The following is a 17,181-nucleotide window of genomic DNA, read 5'->3' as shown; positions in this document are numbered from 1 at the left end:
ACATCAGACATTTTCACGTTTGAAATGACTGTCAGTTTGAATAACAATTACTCAAAGCGGGAAGTCCTTTCAGTCATAGCAAGACTGTTTGATCCTTTGGGTCTTATCAGCCCAATTATAACTAGCGCTAAGATGTTTCTTCAAAGACGTTGGCAACAAAGGCTAAATTGGAATGACACAATTCCACAAAATCATTTCAATGACTGGTTAAAATTCTTAAAAGACTTACCGGCAGTGAACCAGTTAAAAATTCAAAGATGTGTTATCATCAAGAGTCCCACCACCATAGATCTACATTGCTTCTGTGATGCCTCAAATAAGGCCTACGGTGCAGTCATCTATGTGTGCTCAAAAAATAAATCCAGTGAAGTGAAAACAAGTCTTTTGTGCAGCAAATCGCGAGTGTTTGTAATCAATAATGACTTTATGAAAGAAGTTAAAACTCCTTGTAAATTGATTTTACTAACTAATATTTCTAATAATTTTATTTGTAATATTTTAAAATTAAGTAACAACTGTACTAAAATGTGTCGAATTATAAGCTGTCTTTTCAGATTTATTAATAACTTGAAGTGTTCTTCTGCACGTAAAAAAGGTAAGTAACAATAAAGGAAATTCAAGCAGCATCCAACTTCATGGTAAGCAAGGTGCAATCTTCTGAATTTTCAGAGAAAATTAAAGATTTGTCGAAAGGTTTTCATATTAAACAAAGTAAGATTAAAAATTTAGCACCATTTCTAGATGAGGATAATATTCTTCGTGTAGGTGGTCGTTTGCAAAAGTCTACATTAACTCAGAATGAAAAGCATCCTAAGCTTCTTCCTGCTCATCATAGACTTACAAAAATAATTATGGAATCTTTTCACAAAAGGCATTTGCATGTAGGTCCCCAAACCTTACTCCATCTTGTTAGAAAGAAATTTTGGCCAGTTGGAGGAAAAATTTGGCTAGAAAAATAGTTAATGAATGCATTGTTTGCTTTAAAAATAAACCAGTAAGTTGTAATCAATTATTAGGAAATCTGCCAGCGGAAAGAGTAACTCCTAGCCCACCATTTTTAAATTGTGGTATTGATTTTTGTGGACCATTCTTAATTAAATATAAAGGCCAACGTAAAGGTATTTTTCAAAAGATTTATATTGCAGTCCTCATTTGTTTTTCAACTAAAGCCATACATTTGGAATTAGTTACCGATCTAACGTCTAATGCTTTAATTGCAACTTTAAAACGCTTCTTTGCCCGACGCGGTAAATGTGCATGTATATTTTCGGATAACGCAGGAAATTTTGTTGGAACAAATTCAGAATTAAAAAGATTGAAAAAATTAATAAATAATCCTGAGGATACTTTAAATAATTATCTAACTACAGAAAGTATTGATTGGAAATTTATTCCCCCAGGGTCTCCTAATTTTGGAGGCTTGTGGGAATCAGGTGTAAAATCTTTTAAATTTCATTTAAAGAGAGCAGTAGGTTCTATAAAACTCACATTTGAAGAATTTTTAACATTAACTGCAGAAATCGAAGGTATTCTAAATAGTAGACCTATTGTACCTTTATCTACGGATCCTAATGATTATACAGCTTTGACCCCGGGACATTTCTTAATTGGCCGTCCAATAACTTCAATTACTGAACCACAAATAATTATCTGAAAAATCAGATAATTATTTGTCTAAATGGCAAAAATTAACTAAATTAGTACAACAAGTTTGGAAAAATTGGAAACGTGATTATTTGAATAATTTACATCTTAAAAACAAATGGCAGTTTGCTAAGAATAATGTAAATCTTAATGATATGGTTGTAATCAAAGATCCAGCGGAAAGAGCCATATAAATGGAGACTGGGTAGAATTCAAGAATTAATAAAAGGTTCAGATGGTTTAGTCAGAGTTGTTGTAATAAGAGTTTTGAATGGTGTTATTAAAAGAGGTATTAGTCAAATATGTTTACTTCCAAAAAATTAATTGGATTTATATGTGTATATGATTGTAAATAATATATAGAGATTTTAACTCATTTTATAAATTTGTATATATAAAAATTATTTCAGTATTATTTTGCGTAAATTTATATATAAGAATTATTTCAGTATTTTTTATTTGTTTTTACATTTATTCATTTTATAATAATTCTGTCGAATTTATTGTGATGTGTGAAATTCATATAGTGTCTGAATATTGAAATTGTACAATTTCAAGGCGGGAGTATGTTACGTAAGCATGTTGCCCCGCCTCTCACTTGTAACGCCCTCTAGCGGTATATGTAAAAAACCCATCAGTCTTTGTAACATCATCGACGTAGCAGCACGCCGAAAGGCAAAGCTCAAAGAAACTCCCGAAAGCGGAGAAACAATAAAATCTTTAAAATACAAAAAAGGTCCGTCATTATTGTTGAACCTCTCCATTAATGTTCGTTTAAATTTTAATAATTAAATATTTTACGCAATTCCTACTTTAATAGATTCTTCATCAAAATATTTTAATACTTCAAATTTTGATAGTCATATAATTCACTCATAATATTATAAAGGCCTTCAGTCATAACGTAATATGTATCTCTCTAATTTTCTATTAGCTCTCGTAGAATTTATGGTTTAAATTAAAATGGAAAGAATTAATCTGCAATGAATATAATAAAATTTTTTACTGAAACAAAGTATTTTTTTATAATATGATTACTGATAACAGAGTCACTGAGCGTTTAAACTTTATGCGCACTAAAGAATATCTTTCTTAATTTATGTAATATCTCAAGAATTTGTCAACAAAATTTTCTCAGATTCATCATGAACAGATCTATTAATTAACAATGTTTAATTTTAAATGCATCAAACACTAAGAAAATAAAACGAATCGTTTAAAATAATAGGTTGAAAAAACTAAAAAAACGTTGTACTTAAAACTATAAGCATACACAAAAAATATATAACTAACATACATACAATTTAATTACAAAAGCATGCAACTAACCTAAAAATAATTTAAATCAAGAATCATCCGTTGATAATATTGTCAACAATCAGAACACAATGCGCATGCGTGAATTTTCAACGCTAGTTACGGTAACGCAAATGAGTGAATTTTTCTACGCCAGTTGGGGTAACGCTATGCAGATTAGAAATTTTTAATTTCCTTTATTCTGTTTTAATTCAAAATTTTCCTTTTAATTTTCCTTATTCTTTATTAATTCAAAATTACTTCAGAATGAATCTGAAAGATCGATTTATTAACAATGTTTAATTTTAAATGCATCAAGCATTAAGAAAATAAACAGAATCGTTTGAAATAATCGGCCGAAAAATGTTAATCCTAGCCTCATTACTGTTGGGAAAAAAAACCGAAGCCTTACTCATTTGGCATTGGGGAAAATGAAAAGATTTTTTGGTAGGAAAGTTAGTTTTTAATTAATAATTAAAATTCTACTTAAAATTTCAAAAAAAGGGACCCCAGGTGCACATTCCCTACCTCCAAGGTATACACGTACCAAATTTGGTAGGTGTAGGTCAAATGGTCTTTTCTGTAGAGCGACAACACACACACACATTGAGCTTTATATAAGTATATAGATAAATGTTATTTTTATATATTCAGAAAAAAAAATTTCAATGATTGTAATTTTTTGCAGTATAAATATTTTTTTCATATTTAATCAATTTTTTTAAAAATATTTTAGGCACATTTTCCAGCAAAAATCTTAAGAATTCTGAGCAAATATTAAGCGTATCAACAATAATAATACAAAAGCATAAGAATTCTTGATGAACACCAAAGTTGTTATTAAATTTGCAAAAAAAAAAAAATGTTCAGTTTTCGTTTTACTGTGCGAATTATTATTCTGTCCTTTACAAAAATTATTACTGGCAAAGCTGATTTCAGGAAAGTAAGCAATATAATTATCTAATTCTGCAAAAAAAAAAAAAAAAAAAAAAAAAAAATCTGAAATATTTACATTTAAAATATTTTTAATATGAAGAAAAATGCCAATTTTTGTTTCGCTCTAGGTTAGAAATTAGATTGTATTGTTAAAAGACTAAAAATATCAAAGTGCATCCATGATGGTTAGTGGCATTGGCAGAAAAAAAAAGGAAATGCATAGTAAAATGAATAGAATCATAGAAGTCTTCTAATATAATATTTATTATAGACTATCTATGACAATATGAAGCTTGTAAATAATTTGCTGAAAAAGCTATTAAGACTCAGTTACGTAAAGTATTTAATTGAAAATTTTAGCGGCCATTAACTTTGGCAAGCCAGTTGGTCGATGACTAGTATTAAATAAAATGTTGCTATAAATATAACTCAGCAGTAGAATGGAAATCACAAATTGAAATTAGAGCTAAATAGAAAATGATTAAAACGTGTTTTTCACACTGATTAATAAACCAAACATACTCATAAATTTATATATACTTTAAAACATATGCTTTAATTTTTAATTCATGAATGCACATAAGTTAGCCAACAAATGAACAAAAATTTGTATACTACAGTAGACTCCCGATTATCCGCGCCTGCCGCACAAAGGTTTTTTTTTTTTTGACTGATTTCTTCAAAAAGCTGTAGTTTTACAGTTATGCTTTTGTAATTACATAATACATTAGAGTAATAAAACAGTACATATGTATTAATTTTTCTGTGTATCCTTGACGCCTCTCGTAAGTACAAAGCACTTTTCTGTTTTCATTAACAAAATGCATTTTAGGTTAGTTTTGAGTGATATACTAAAATATTAAGCTTTAGATAAACATTTCCTGCTGTTTATTTTACATTTTATTGTACATAAAACGATTTTTCAAAGTTGGAATGACTGTTTTCTCTTTTGCTATACCCGTTTTTAGCTTTTTTCGGATTATCCGCGATTTTTGTTATCCGCGGCGGCCGCGCCACCCAATTCTGCGGATAATCGGGAGTGTACTGTATTTGTAAAAAGTAAATAGGTCACTATACTATTTATTTCAGTGACTTAACAAAGATTTAGGAAAATTCTTTAAGTGGTACAAAAAGAAAATTGAAATGCAAGAACATTGTCAGAAATAAATAATTTTTAGGACTTACATAAAAAATAATTGAAAATTCATAGATCATTATTGTCGTTTATTATTAGGGAGCAATTTTTCTTGTTTTTATTTCCTCTTGCGAACTTTTTATATAAATCCGAAATCCGGCTGATTTCAGATCCAATCGGTATAACTGCCCAACAATTTAAGCGTAATTGCTGAATTAATGATCGTAAGTTTGTTTTATAATTAATGACTTAATGATCGTAAGTATGTTTTATAATTAATGATTTAATGATCGTAAGTATGTTTTATAATTAAGGATTTAATGATCGTAAGTATGTTTTATAATTAATGATTTAATGATCGTAATTAATTTAAAGTTGGAAAACTTTCTTTCTACAAATGCTACAGAAACTGAAATTGTCAAGAGAATCCGTAGATGAATATATAAATTTGAAATGCGTCTTATCTGTTATCACAAGCCAGAAATTCAAAATTTTCATGGTTTTTTTTAAATTTAATTTTCAAAGGCATTCTTCAATTTCCTCACAAAGCATTCAACTATCATATTTTCATTCAAAAAAGAAATCGGAATGGGATTTTTTTCCCCTTCTGCAAATTATTTCACGAAAAAAGCTATATTATTCCAAATGTTCCCACTAATGACATATGGATAAATGCGTCTTGTTAAAATGGGGATTAATAAAGAAAAATGTTGATAGAATATCCATATCTACCATAATGGAAAAAAAGTTTTTTAAAATTAAAAAAAAAAAAAAAAAACTTATTTTTGTGAGCATTTAAGCTTGTAAAAGTTAAAATAAAATTCTTAAAAACAACCCGCCAGGATTACAGGAGAATTCGAATTAAGAACAAATATATTGTTTTTGAATAAATTCAGTGCAGAATAATAGTTTCATAAACTCCCATTTCCTAGTTAAAAGGCTTTTATTTAAAAATTCCTTTATTCAAATTTTATAGAAAACACCACTTTTATAATGAACCAGAATCCAATGCATAAAATGCTAATTATTTTTTAAAAAAGAAATGCCTTGAAATTTTTATTTTCTGCTCATGCAAAGTTTTGCCACAGATCCGTTTAGAAAAGTAAATAGCATGTTAAGTGGACAAGAAGTGAATAATTTCCGTTGCTGAAGAGTTTTAACTTTCCGAATTCTTCTAAATTGTAAATTCTAAAAAAAGATAGAAACAATGATAGACAAAAAACTGGTAACAATGATGGGGGGAAAAAAAAGAAAAAAAAACTGATACAAAATTAGTAGTAACATTGAAAACGGCTTTGAGCTTTTTTTTCAACAAGGAAATATATATTGATGCAAAATACGTTTAAAATATATTTGAAAAAATTTATTAAATATTGCAAGAAAAATTGTATGATAAAAAAATTTGGTATCTTTAAAAGGATATACGTATATATATATATATATATATATATATATATATATATATTAATTTTATAATGCTATAAAAACTATTTTTCTACTGTAAACTTTTAAAAAGTTATCCAGAATAAAGACCAATATTTCGCTTAATTTTTAATTAATTAAAATTTTTTTTAAAATCGCTCTGAAAAACACATTTTTACCTACCAAACCAAATATTTGCCAAATTTGACTGATACATGTCAAAAAGGCTGGTTTGTAAAGGCAACACATGTACAAACAGGCAGAAGCTTTTTCCTTATGTTTAAGTATCAAAATTTAGTTAAAATACCAATACATTTTCTCACTAAACATTCTTGCCAGCGGGCTTATATGTTTTTAGCAAAGACTAATCACTCCCTAGCCCCTTTTTTTCAATGAGCTAAGAATGATTTATTGGGCGTTTGACTCGTACGGAAATGTCTGGTCCCAATACCCTTCTCGTGCCCCCCCCTTTTCCCTACTAAATAGACACTGTAAATTTTATGTTACGAACATACAATACCCTTCGTAAAAAGACTACTAGGATTCTTTTATGTTTGTTAAGGTCCATGGCAAGGCGGAAGAAAAATTAACCCTGTATTCAGGAAATAAGAAAGAGACCTTATGAACGTCGCCCAATTGGAAGCAATCGACTAAAGACCGATCCTGTTTAATTCTTGGTCTTATACTCAAGAATGTGTTTGATATGGTCGACATTAAACACCCTTTTTATTTACTTTATTGCTTTTGTAATTAAGGGAAAAGAATAATATAAAGATAGATTAAAATGAAACCTAAAATATTATTATACTACGATATTTCGAATTAAAGGTTCGAATCACCTTAATATTTATTTTTTGTATAATTTCTGTGATAAATTTGAAAAGAGAATATAAGTAGTCTATAGAAAATATAAGGATCTTTTTGATCTGCCGTCAAAGACATTTTTTTCCTTAATCTGTTTTCTCCTAGCAGATAACAAGTGGTCAAGATCAATTACATGATGTCATTGACACCGGATAAGATTAATGTATTAATCATTGGAAGGAGTAATAGGATTTAATTGATCAAAATTAAAACACAATGCCTGAAAATTTACCATTGTAGGATATCCCCTTTCCGAAAACTAAGAGAACTGCCCCACTTCGGGCTCCTTCATGGTTTTTTTCTATCATTTTTCCTGATAGGTTTTCCAATATCCTTCTATTGATAGCATTTGAAAAAGTCATAACAATAATTTTTGATGCAAATTTAATTGAATTTTTAATTTCTTAAGATTTGAAGTCTGATTGGAAGAATTTACTTGATAAAATTAAATATCATAAATCCCATTATGGGTTTGAAGGGGTTTATACATTCCAGCTTATTTTCATCAAATAATCTACAAGCAAGTTCATTACATTTTCAGAGAATAAATGTAGATTATTCAAAGAATAGTAGTTGATTAGAAAAGATATGTAGAAATTTACAGAACAATTAAAGGTCCATGCTACACATTCAACATTAATATAACAATATAGGCGCATTTCATTTACGATATTGCTGAAAATCAAAATTTAAAAATTTGTTAAAATAAAGAATATTATAAGATTTTATAATTAAAAAGAACATACTAACATACTAAACATACTTTTATTTTAAAGATGAATTAAAATCTTTTTTTAATTTGGAAACATTTTCGAAAGTTATTGCAGAAAAACTTCAAACTTTTTCGCTGTTTTTAAATAATAAAAATTAAAAAATTGCTCTACCAAACATTACATTTTCCCACCCTCCAAAACATATTTATTCTTCTCTGCATGCACACACGCACGTTCTCTTTTATTAGAAAAAAATTTTCATATAGTAAAAAATTTATATATATATTATATGGAGAGTCCTTGCAGTGAAATGTTATTTCGAATCGCAATAACATAAAAGCATTTATTTATTCAAATTTTGCATGAAAATATTTCTATTATTTTCGACTGTTGGAGACATTTTCTTTCAAATGAAAAATAATGATACAATAATAAAATAAATAATAAATAAGTACATTTATATTTTCAATAAGTTATTTAATAAATAATAATTTTTAACAAATGATTTAAAAAAATTCTTAATAAATAAATACATTTTAATAATAATAAAGAATTTATTTACATCAAAATCAATTTAAAATAAAAAAGTATCAGATGAATTTCTGAGAGTGTAAAAGAAACGAGTAAAGTTTCAGAAAGAGTAAAAGAAACGAAACAGTTTGACGATTCCAAGTTTTGGCGGAATAAAATAAAAAACAAAATCGCGTAATAGAAAATGAAAAAGATTGGCATAATTCGCCACAAATATGCTTATTTGCCAAATCTTATAACCCCTATTATAGCTAATTCTGGAATTGGGATAGTTCGTGTTAGCGCTTATAGATTGCTGTAGACTGCTGGCGCCGTCTACAGGCACTAATTGAAACCTAGCTTGATCCTCCAATACGTTCTCCGGTTAACTTTACCCAACATACAGTGTGAATTTCACATTTTATTTAGTTTGTTAATTATTGCCATTTAAATAACAATATCATCTGAATTATAGAGCATTCTTTTGTTTGTGAGAATAAGTATTCAAACATACAAATCATATGACTGACATACATAATATTCACACCAGGAGAGCAGGTATTTTAGATTTAATATTTCATCGTGAACGAGGTAGTATATCTTCACCACTGTATAAAACGAGTATAACAGATATTAAAGTGAATCAATTGCCAAGATTTTCTGAACAACCAAACATATATTCCGACTACGACAATGGATTTTATTGGTGTTTTATCAGAAGTGCTTTAAAAGGCGACTTAGTTGGAGTCGGCTGGAGTAGTAACAGAAACACCAGAGTGAGACAGAGTTCAGTGTGTGTGTTTCAGTTTGATACATGTAGGCCCTTGGATGAAGGAGATGATGTTAGTGCTTCATCCCCTTATATTAATGAAATTTCTAAGAAATATAGCGTTTTGAAAGACATGATAATTACCGACACAGCTGATTTGCACTTCCGGAATCAAACCCCGTTATTAATAGTTGGAAATTTTAATAATAAAAGAAGGAGTGCAGCTATTTTAACATCCTTCCACTGTGATTATGTTCACCCAGCATATGAATGGAGAATTGATGATCCTATTTTTTGTTGTGCGAGTCAAATGAAATCTGAAAATTATGTTCTTGGTTGCTTAAATGGCTTCTACATATGTAAAGATCTCAGACTTAGTAAGAAATATCATTTGGAAGATGATGTTATTGCTGCCGACTTTAATAATGATGGCAATTTGCTATTTATTTCACGCAATCAAACTGGTATTCAACTTTGTGATCTGCGGGAAAATACTGACCGACCACGCAGAAGCAAAAAATTGTGTATCAGAGAACCAGCTCTGGATGATTCATCCTTTGTTGCTAACAGAATGAAACTTTTGTCTGACCAAATAACACTCATTGTTTCAGATAAAATAGGGCATTTAAGTAAGGTAGGGTTGAAAATTAATTTAATTATATTTTATATTGTAAAAAAGTTATGTTGAAGGAATTAATCCATTCATTTTTTAAAAGTCGTCTCATCGTTTTTAATATTAATTAGTTTTATGAAGTAATACATTAAGCAAAAATTTGGTATCTGTTATATATATATATATATATGTCATGCAAAATTAATAGTCATTTATTCAAAGAATTATTAAAAATATCATTTAATGTAAGTTTGTCATATATTGCCTCTTGTATAATTCCTGTCTTATTATTGCAATTTAAAAATTTTTGTATTAATAATTTTCCTTAAGATGTTAGGCAATTTCTAGACATAAAAATGTAAGTCTTTGTTATTTAGCGTGAAAATTTACAATAGTAGATTTTCCATGTGTTTGATGTGCACACTTACAATTGCCTGACTTCAGCTACAGATTCATTCAAATACAGCTCCAATTTGTGCAAAATGTAGTACTATAATTTCTGTTCGGCAAATCATATGTGAATACCCCAAATACCACTTTCTAAGAATAAAATATTTTGGCAGAGATTATCCAAATTTGAAAGATATAATTGGTGAACCTTACTATGTTAATGTATTTTCATTTTTACTTGACATCAATTTCATGCATAATATATAATTTCTATTTTCACATTGTTATTTTAACTTTACATCTCCTTACAGTTTCTGATGAGTAATTTTTTTGTATTTTAAGTTAACATGAGTTTGGCACAGCTTGGCCACTATTGGCCATAAAAAATCAATCATCTACAGATTCCATGAGAAATGTTTGTATTATTAAGTTAACAAAGCCCAAACTGCTGTCTAACTTGAATATTGGTGCTGTTTCCAATTATTATTTTATCTTTTTTTTCTTTTTTCTTTTCCATTGCTAAAATATAGTAAATTCTTCTCTGGAGCCTTGCCGTAGGAATTGTATCAAAATTTCTTTAATTAAATTCCAACAGTTAATTAGTTATAATTTTGAGATAAGCAAAATTATTGTATAAGTAAATTTCTTGACAGTGAAAATAAGTATAGATAGTAATTCTGTAAGTAAATTTTATTTGCTTTTTATAAATTTTTCTTTACCTTTCATCTAGAATACAAGTATGAATCTATGTTTTAAACATTTTTTTTACATCATAAAAAAGGATAATTTATTAACTCTCCCTGGGCACTGTTAACAATCATAATACACTACTTCTAATATAATGTCTTTATTTTTTTTTAAATATTTAATTTATGTACAGGCTAATTCTATCTGGTGGACAATTATTTTATTTCCATAACTTTTAGCTCCAAGAGGTCAAAACCAAGAGAGATCAAAACTTTGAAATCTTGCAAATAATTTGACTGTGAAATTTTCACTAACAGAAGAATAAATAAGATTGTTCTTTTTTTAATTTTAACAACCAAAAGTCAAAATTATTGCTGTAGCTTCTTGGGAAATGAAGACAGTAATCCTGAATATAATTCTATGAAATACATATGTATATAAAAATATATAATTTTGTAATATTTGTATTATTCAAGCAGTTTGATTTGTTATTCACAAATTTTGAATTATCATTTATATACAGATTGTTTATTAAAATAATATTAATAATTTTATTTTACAATTTCTCTTGCTTATAGTATAATAGCTTGTCAAATTATGAATACTATATTACTTTTAGAAATTGTTAGTAATGAGCATTTATTAATTGAATGCAAATATTAACAGGGTGGTGACAAAACCAGTATTAGGAAAAAATCAGGGAATTTAATTGATTTGTTGTTGTTTCTGATGGTGCTTGTCATAGACAAGCCTGCTGACTAAGATTGTAATGATTTGGAAAGGTCTATGAAATTAGTAAAAAGACAATTGCACCAAGGATGTACATGATCAGCAATTTTGTAATGTTGCCTAGTGTTGCCAAAACGATTATAACAACAGCAACCCGGGACATCTTCCTCTCAATGATATGGTGACATTTAGGCATTTCATTATGATAAGAAAACACAAGAGGGGGGTAATAATTTTGGTACGACTGGCTCTTTCAACCTTGTAATGATACTATGTTATTATTAAAAATGATGATATTTTCTCAAGGCAACAGTAATATTGAGAAAGAGTTATTGATGAGTAAAAACTGTCCTGGGAGAATATGAGAAACAAACTTTCTTTGCAAGGAGAAAGGTTTGTGACAGTATTCAAATGGAATAAGTAATTTTAAAGTGTCAAAACAATTGATTTTAAGTGCAAAGAATTCACTAGCCTAATACGAATAATATAAAGAAAAGAAAGTAAAGGAATTAAGGGAAAGTTTGCAAAGGAAAGGGGAAGTAGAGTATCAATTTTAAAAAATGAGGCAGCTTAAAAACAGAGTTTAAGTGTTGAGAAAAATAAATTGTAATCCTCAAAATTTTGCGAAAAAAATTTTAAGTTAATTTAAAGCTTTTTTTTTTTTTTTTTTTTTTTTTTGAAATCGTGTTTTTTATTGGTATTTTAATAATTGATGTTTCAATTTTGAATTTAATATTATTTGTAATTTTTACCATTTTAAATATAATAGACAAGCTATTGTTAATAGTTACTAGAGTTATCTGTTTATATCTTATGTTTGGCATTATTTGTGTAGTAAATGAATATAAATACTTTTATAAAATAATGAATGTATGTACTTTTATATTCATTTATAAAAACATTACAGCAATTAATTTATGATATGTTAAAGAAACACAAACATTAAGTAATATTTTGACAGTTTCTCTTATTTAAATCTTTGCTGAAATATGTATTATTAGATATGTATAATTATACTGTTTTTAGATTTATGCTTAACATGTTGTTCTAAAACTTATACAAAAATTTCTATTTAGTTATTGAACTGTTTAAAATTTTGAGTAAAAGTTATAATAATTTTTACTATTAACATAACTTACATTGCAAAGAGTAGTTTTAAAATTTCTTAGAATTTTTTTAGAAGCAAACTATTTAATAAATACTTTGCTTTTATTTAGTAAAATACTTTTTACATATAAGAAATGTTATATACTGTTTAATAGTTTTTTTTTTATCATCTCGTACCATTTTCAAAAAATTAAATTCTATGAAGAAATACCTTTTTAATGTTAAATAACTTGTAAAAAATTTTTTAAATAATGTATTGTATAAATACAGTGATTATGAATAGGGTGAAAGACAGGTAGTAATGTAATTAGTAACCATTAGTCAGGGAAATGTTCCTCATTAAGTCAGAGAAATATTTTTGCAGTTTCTATAACCATCCTGATTAACTAAAAGTAAGAAGGTATTATTATTCAGTGTCTTTTTCAAAAATGTATTCATATTTTTGTATATTTTATTCTAAATATCTGCTCTCTTTTCCCAGTAATGCATTTCTATTTTATAACTATAAAATTTGGAAGTTAATTCTTATGGAATTATATACTTATTATACCATTAATTATGTACTTTACCATTAATGACTAATTATCAAATGTTTTGGGTGCTTTAATCTAGAATTTTAAAAGCTGAAAAGATCTAATTGAAGCAAAAGTATATTGAATGTAAGCATAAGAAAGAATAAATTTGTGTCTTTTTCACCTTGTTAATTACTGAAATAGCCTAATTTTTCTCTCTGACTAATGAATTATATACTTTTTTTTCTTCAGTTTATGTATTTCTTTATTTTTTTAAAAAATGCTGTGGCACATTTTAGTCACATATTGTAATTAAGGTTTGTTTGGTAAATTGTTGAAGATGTTTTATTTTAAAAAAATATAATTGTAAAAGGAAACATATATTTTTATTTCTTTTCTTGCATACTTAACCATAGATATTCATACCTTAATTACTAGTAAATTCACATTTTTATCAGAAGAAGAGTATTATTAAATGTAACTCTGGGATGTGTAATAACCCCAGATTTTGTGAGATGATCGATTCTAATAACAAAGTGCATGATAAATATTTTTAGTTTTAAATATCTCTCATTTCACTTTATGTATATTTCTGATTATCTTTTATTTTTTCTAAAAAAGAAATTTTAACTGGAAAATATTTTGGAAATTCAGTATGAATGTTTGAAATGGATTAACTCTTTATGTGCTGCATTTCATTTTAAAATACTAGGATGCAAGTAAAAACCCACTCTAAGAGGCCCATTCAAAAATGGAGATGTTTTTGCAAAAAATTACAGAAAGCATTTAAATATTTGATTTCTCCAAAATTAATTATAGTATTATATTTAGTCTGTTTGCAAATTATTAAAATAAGTTCAATTTGCATTGGATAGTATTAGGGATTGCAATACCGGACCAAAATTACAATACCGGTATTAGAAACGAAAAAGAACGAAAACACAGGTGTTGGTTTTATTTGCCAGTTTTATAAGAAAGGGTAAATATCACAAAAAACAATTTGCAACTTATAAATTATAACAGTATATAAAGAATCAAAAAAAAGTAAAGGAACAACTTATTTATTTAAATCACAAAAAATTGCAAATATCACTATTCAGTCTGTGGTACTAATACAAATTTTTGAAATGTGATCTTAAAAAACATAATGCATCGATTGTACTGTCATTAAGCCTGAAAAGTAATTTTGTGCAAAAATTACTATCTGTCGAAAATGCTCTTTCGACATCTACGATAGTTAGTGGTACTGTTAGCAATGCGCAATATACTTTTTCGAAGTATTTACTTCTGAATCCCTCATCTTCAAATAAATCGATTTCTTATCGGATGGTTTTGGAAAAAGCTGATTTCTGTATTGTATTTCGGTTCTTTGAAATTTTCTTATTTATCGCTAATTCTAATTTTTGTTCAAGAGACAATTCCTTTTCACTATCGACATGAGTGTCATCATAATCTTCGATAACTGAACAGAATTCTTTTGAATGTGGATAGGTTTGTGCGTAAAAAATTTAAGAAAATTTACTATAAACTTAATCAGACTTCTTTTCTTCTTTTTTATTTTCATTTTTAAAATCATTATAATTATGTAAATACCATAAGACATTTTCTATTTCGATATGCCTTTCCTCTGTGCGATTTTTCAATGTAATATATAATCTTCAGATAGTGATGTGTGCTGTTAGGAGTAAACGGTTTCAACGAGTTTTAAAATCTAATATTAACATATATTCTGTTTTATTTTCAGTTAGTATGTATTTTAATAATATGTCATCTTTTATAGAGGAACGTTTAAATATCTTAACAATTTTTCGAACTTTATAAATTATAGGAAGCAATTCTTGATGGGTTGATATTTCATTCTCATTAGCAATAACTTCTTCAACAATTACATTGTTATTATCTTCATTGTCAATATCACTCTCACTCTTACTCTCTTCAAAGTTGTAATCCGAAGTTTCTTCTGCTTCTTCTGGATTCTTCTGTTCTTTATTTTTTTGGTATAATACATCTATTATTCCTAACTGAATTCCATGAGCATAGCTCAATTGCTACTTTGTACCAATCAATTTTCCAACTTTTTCATAACTGTTGCTCCATCAGTCATTATGGATACAATTTCTTCTTTCAGTGATAATCCATGTTTCGCTAATTTAGATTTAAGCAATTAATTAAGCCATTAATTAATTAATTAATTTCGCCCATTAGGGAGACATAAAAACAAAAACGTATACTATTTTGTTATGTTGGCGATCCCTGAACATATAGTGGAGACAATTTTTAAAATTTCTAGTAAATACCGAAAAACCGGTATTTAAACTTGTGAATACCGGTATTACAAAATCGTACAAATGGCTCAAAATACCGGTATACCGGTATTGCAATCCCTAGATAGTATATATGGTAGTGCAATTTACAGTACTGAATTTTTTAAATAGTTGCTTCTCTATGTTATAACTGTATCTTTTTGGAAACTGAAAAATGTGTATATCATTACAATAAAATTATTATGGAAAACTGACTTTAAAACATTGTTATAAAATTTCTAAAATTTATTTAAAACAAATAAATATATATTTAATTTTCAGATTGATTTAAGGATGAAGAAATCTGTGTTCCAGTATACCGATTATAAAAGCTTCCAGTATAATAGACCTCTGAATATTGATGAAGACTTAGATTTGTTCTGTGCTGTAGGCAATGATAATTACTGTAGAATATGGTCCCTAAGTTCTGGGAAGCTACACTGGTCTGACAAAATTCCACCAGCTAATTACAGAGGAGAACCACTCACAGCCCATGCGTGCATTCTTTCTACTGAGAGACGATGGTTTGTTGCTATCATTCAGAATGATACTGTGACTCCCATTGTTCCTGATGAAGTTGAAATGATATCCTTTCAGCCCGAATCTGCTCTGCGTTGATATTCAAAAAATTATTTGTAATGCTAAACATTTTTTTTTTTTTTGCTTGGTTTTTCAAAGAATTTGTAAAGTTATATCTGTAAATCCTCATTGTTTTGTGTAACATCTGATAAGGTTGATTCAAAGGCCTTTAAAATCCTTTGTCCATCATCCTGTTTATATAGGCAGTGGTGCAGGCCCTTCTCCCTATCTTTTGTGGTAAATGTTCTTTACCTAACATTTGCGATGAACTGGGCTAATGCAATGGTTCCTAGCATACTTAGGCAAAGAAAAATTTATGCATCTCTCATCCATATACATTAACATATTCATGCACATACTGCAATATAAAAATTGGTTGATATTTTTTAATTGATGAAGTATTTTTCAATACATACAAAAAGATTTTTTTTAATTCATTAATTTTCATTTTTGTCCTTTCCAGAACAACTTATCATTGTCATCTGTATTATAATATTGGTGTATGTGTTGGCATTTTTCAGCATAGATCATTTGACCTAAAGTTATCAAAATTGACATAGATATACTTTGGTAGGTGGAAATTTTGAATCATTTTTTTAATTTTAATTATTTAGAAATTAAGTGAAATTTTGTGGTTTTCCTGTGATAACTTCCAAAAATTATTTTAAAATTCAAAAAATAATCTACAGTAATACAAGTTTTTTTTTTCTATATGTAATTTTATTTTTAATCAGTTTTGTAAAAAAATAAGTTTATTTTACAATAATGTATTTCATTGTTGCTATTATTATTTCATCCTGACTTTTTTCCATTGTGGATGATAAAATATGAAATTATTGCTGATTTTTGCATAATGAGTAGGTTTCTATTTTTGTTATGCTTTTAATATGTTTTTGAAATTAATTGTATTTACAATTGCAAATTAACTTTTTAAGTAAGCAATGATGTAATATAATTAAATGTATAAAAATA

General features: G+C 27.5%; 1 protein-coding gene across 1 annotated transcript; it reads left to right on the top strand.

Annotated features, from left to right (window-relative positions):
* Positions 1 to 8,885: 8,885 nt before the first annotated feature.
* On the top strand, positions 8,886 to 16,950 carry LOC129989308 (uncharacterized). The gene is made up of 2 exons (XM_056097755.1): positions 8,886 to 9,923; positions 15,913 to 16,950. Exons 1-2 carry the CDS (start codon positions 9,042 to 9,044, stop codon positions 16,246 to 16,248), a joined length of 1,218 nt encoding a protein of 405 aa, XP_055953730.1. The 5' UTR covers positions 8,886 to 9,041; the 3' UTR covers positions 16,249 to 16,950.
* The last annotated feature ends 231 nt before the right edge of the window (positions 16,951 to 17,181 follow it).

The sequence above is a fragment of the Argiope bruennichi genome, chromosome 10, assembly GCF_947563725.1.
Source record: "Argiope bruennichi chromosome 10, qqArgBrue1.1, whole genome shotgun sequence".
NCBI classification, from domain to species: Eukaryota; Metazoa; Arthropoda; class Arachnida; order Araneae; family Araneidae; genus Argiope; species Argiope bruennichi.
This window is presented reverse-complemented; position numbering and strand designations above follow the sequence as displayed.

Excerpts from the sequence above, each read along its gene's own strand:
- LOC129989308 (XM_056097755.1), top strand. The coding sequence starts at position 9,042 with ATGACTGACATACATAATATTCACACCAGGAGAGCAGGTATTTTAGAT. Across the intron at positions 9,924-15,912 it reads AAATAGGGCATTTAAGTAAG|ATTGATTTAAGGATGAAGAA; the intron begins GTAGGGTTGAAA and ends TTTAATTTTCAG.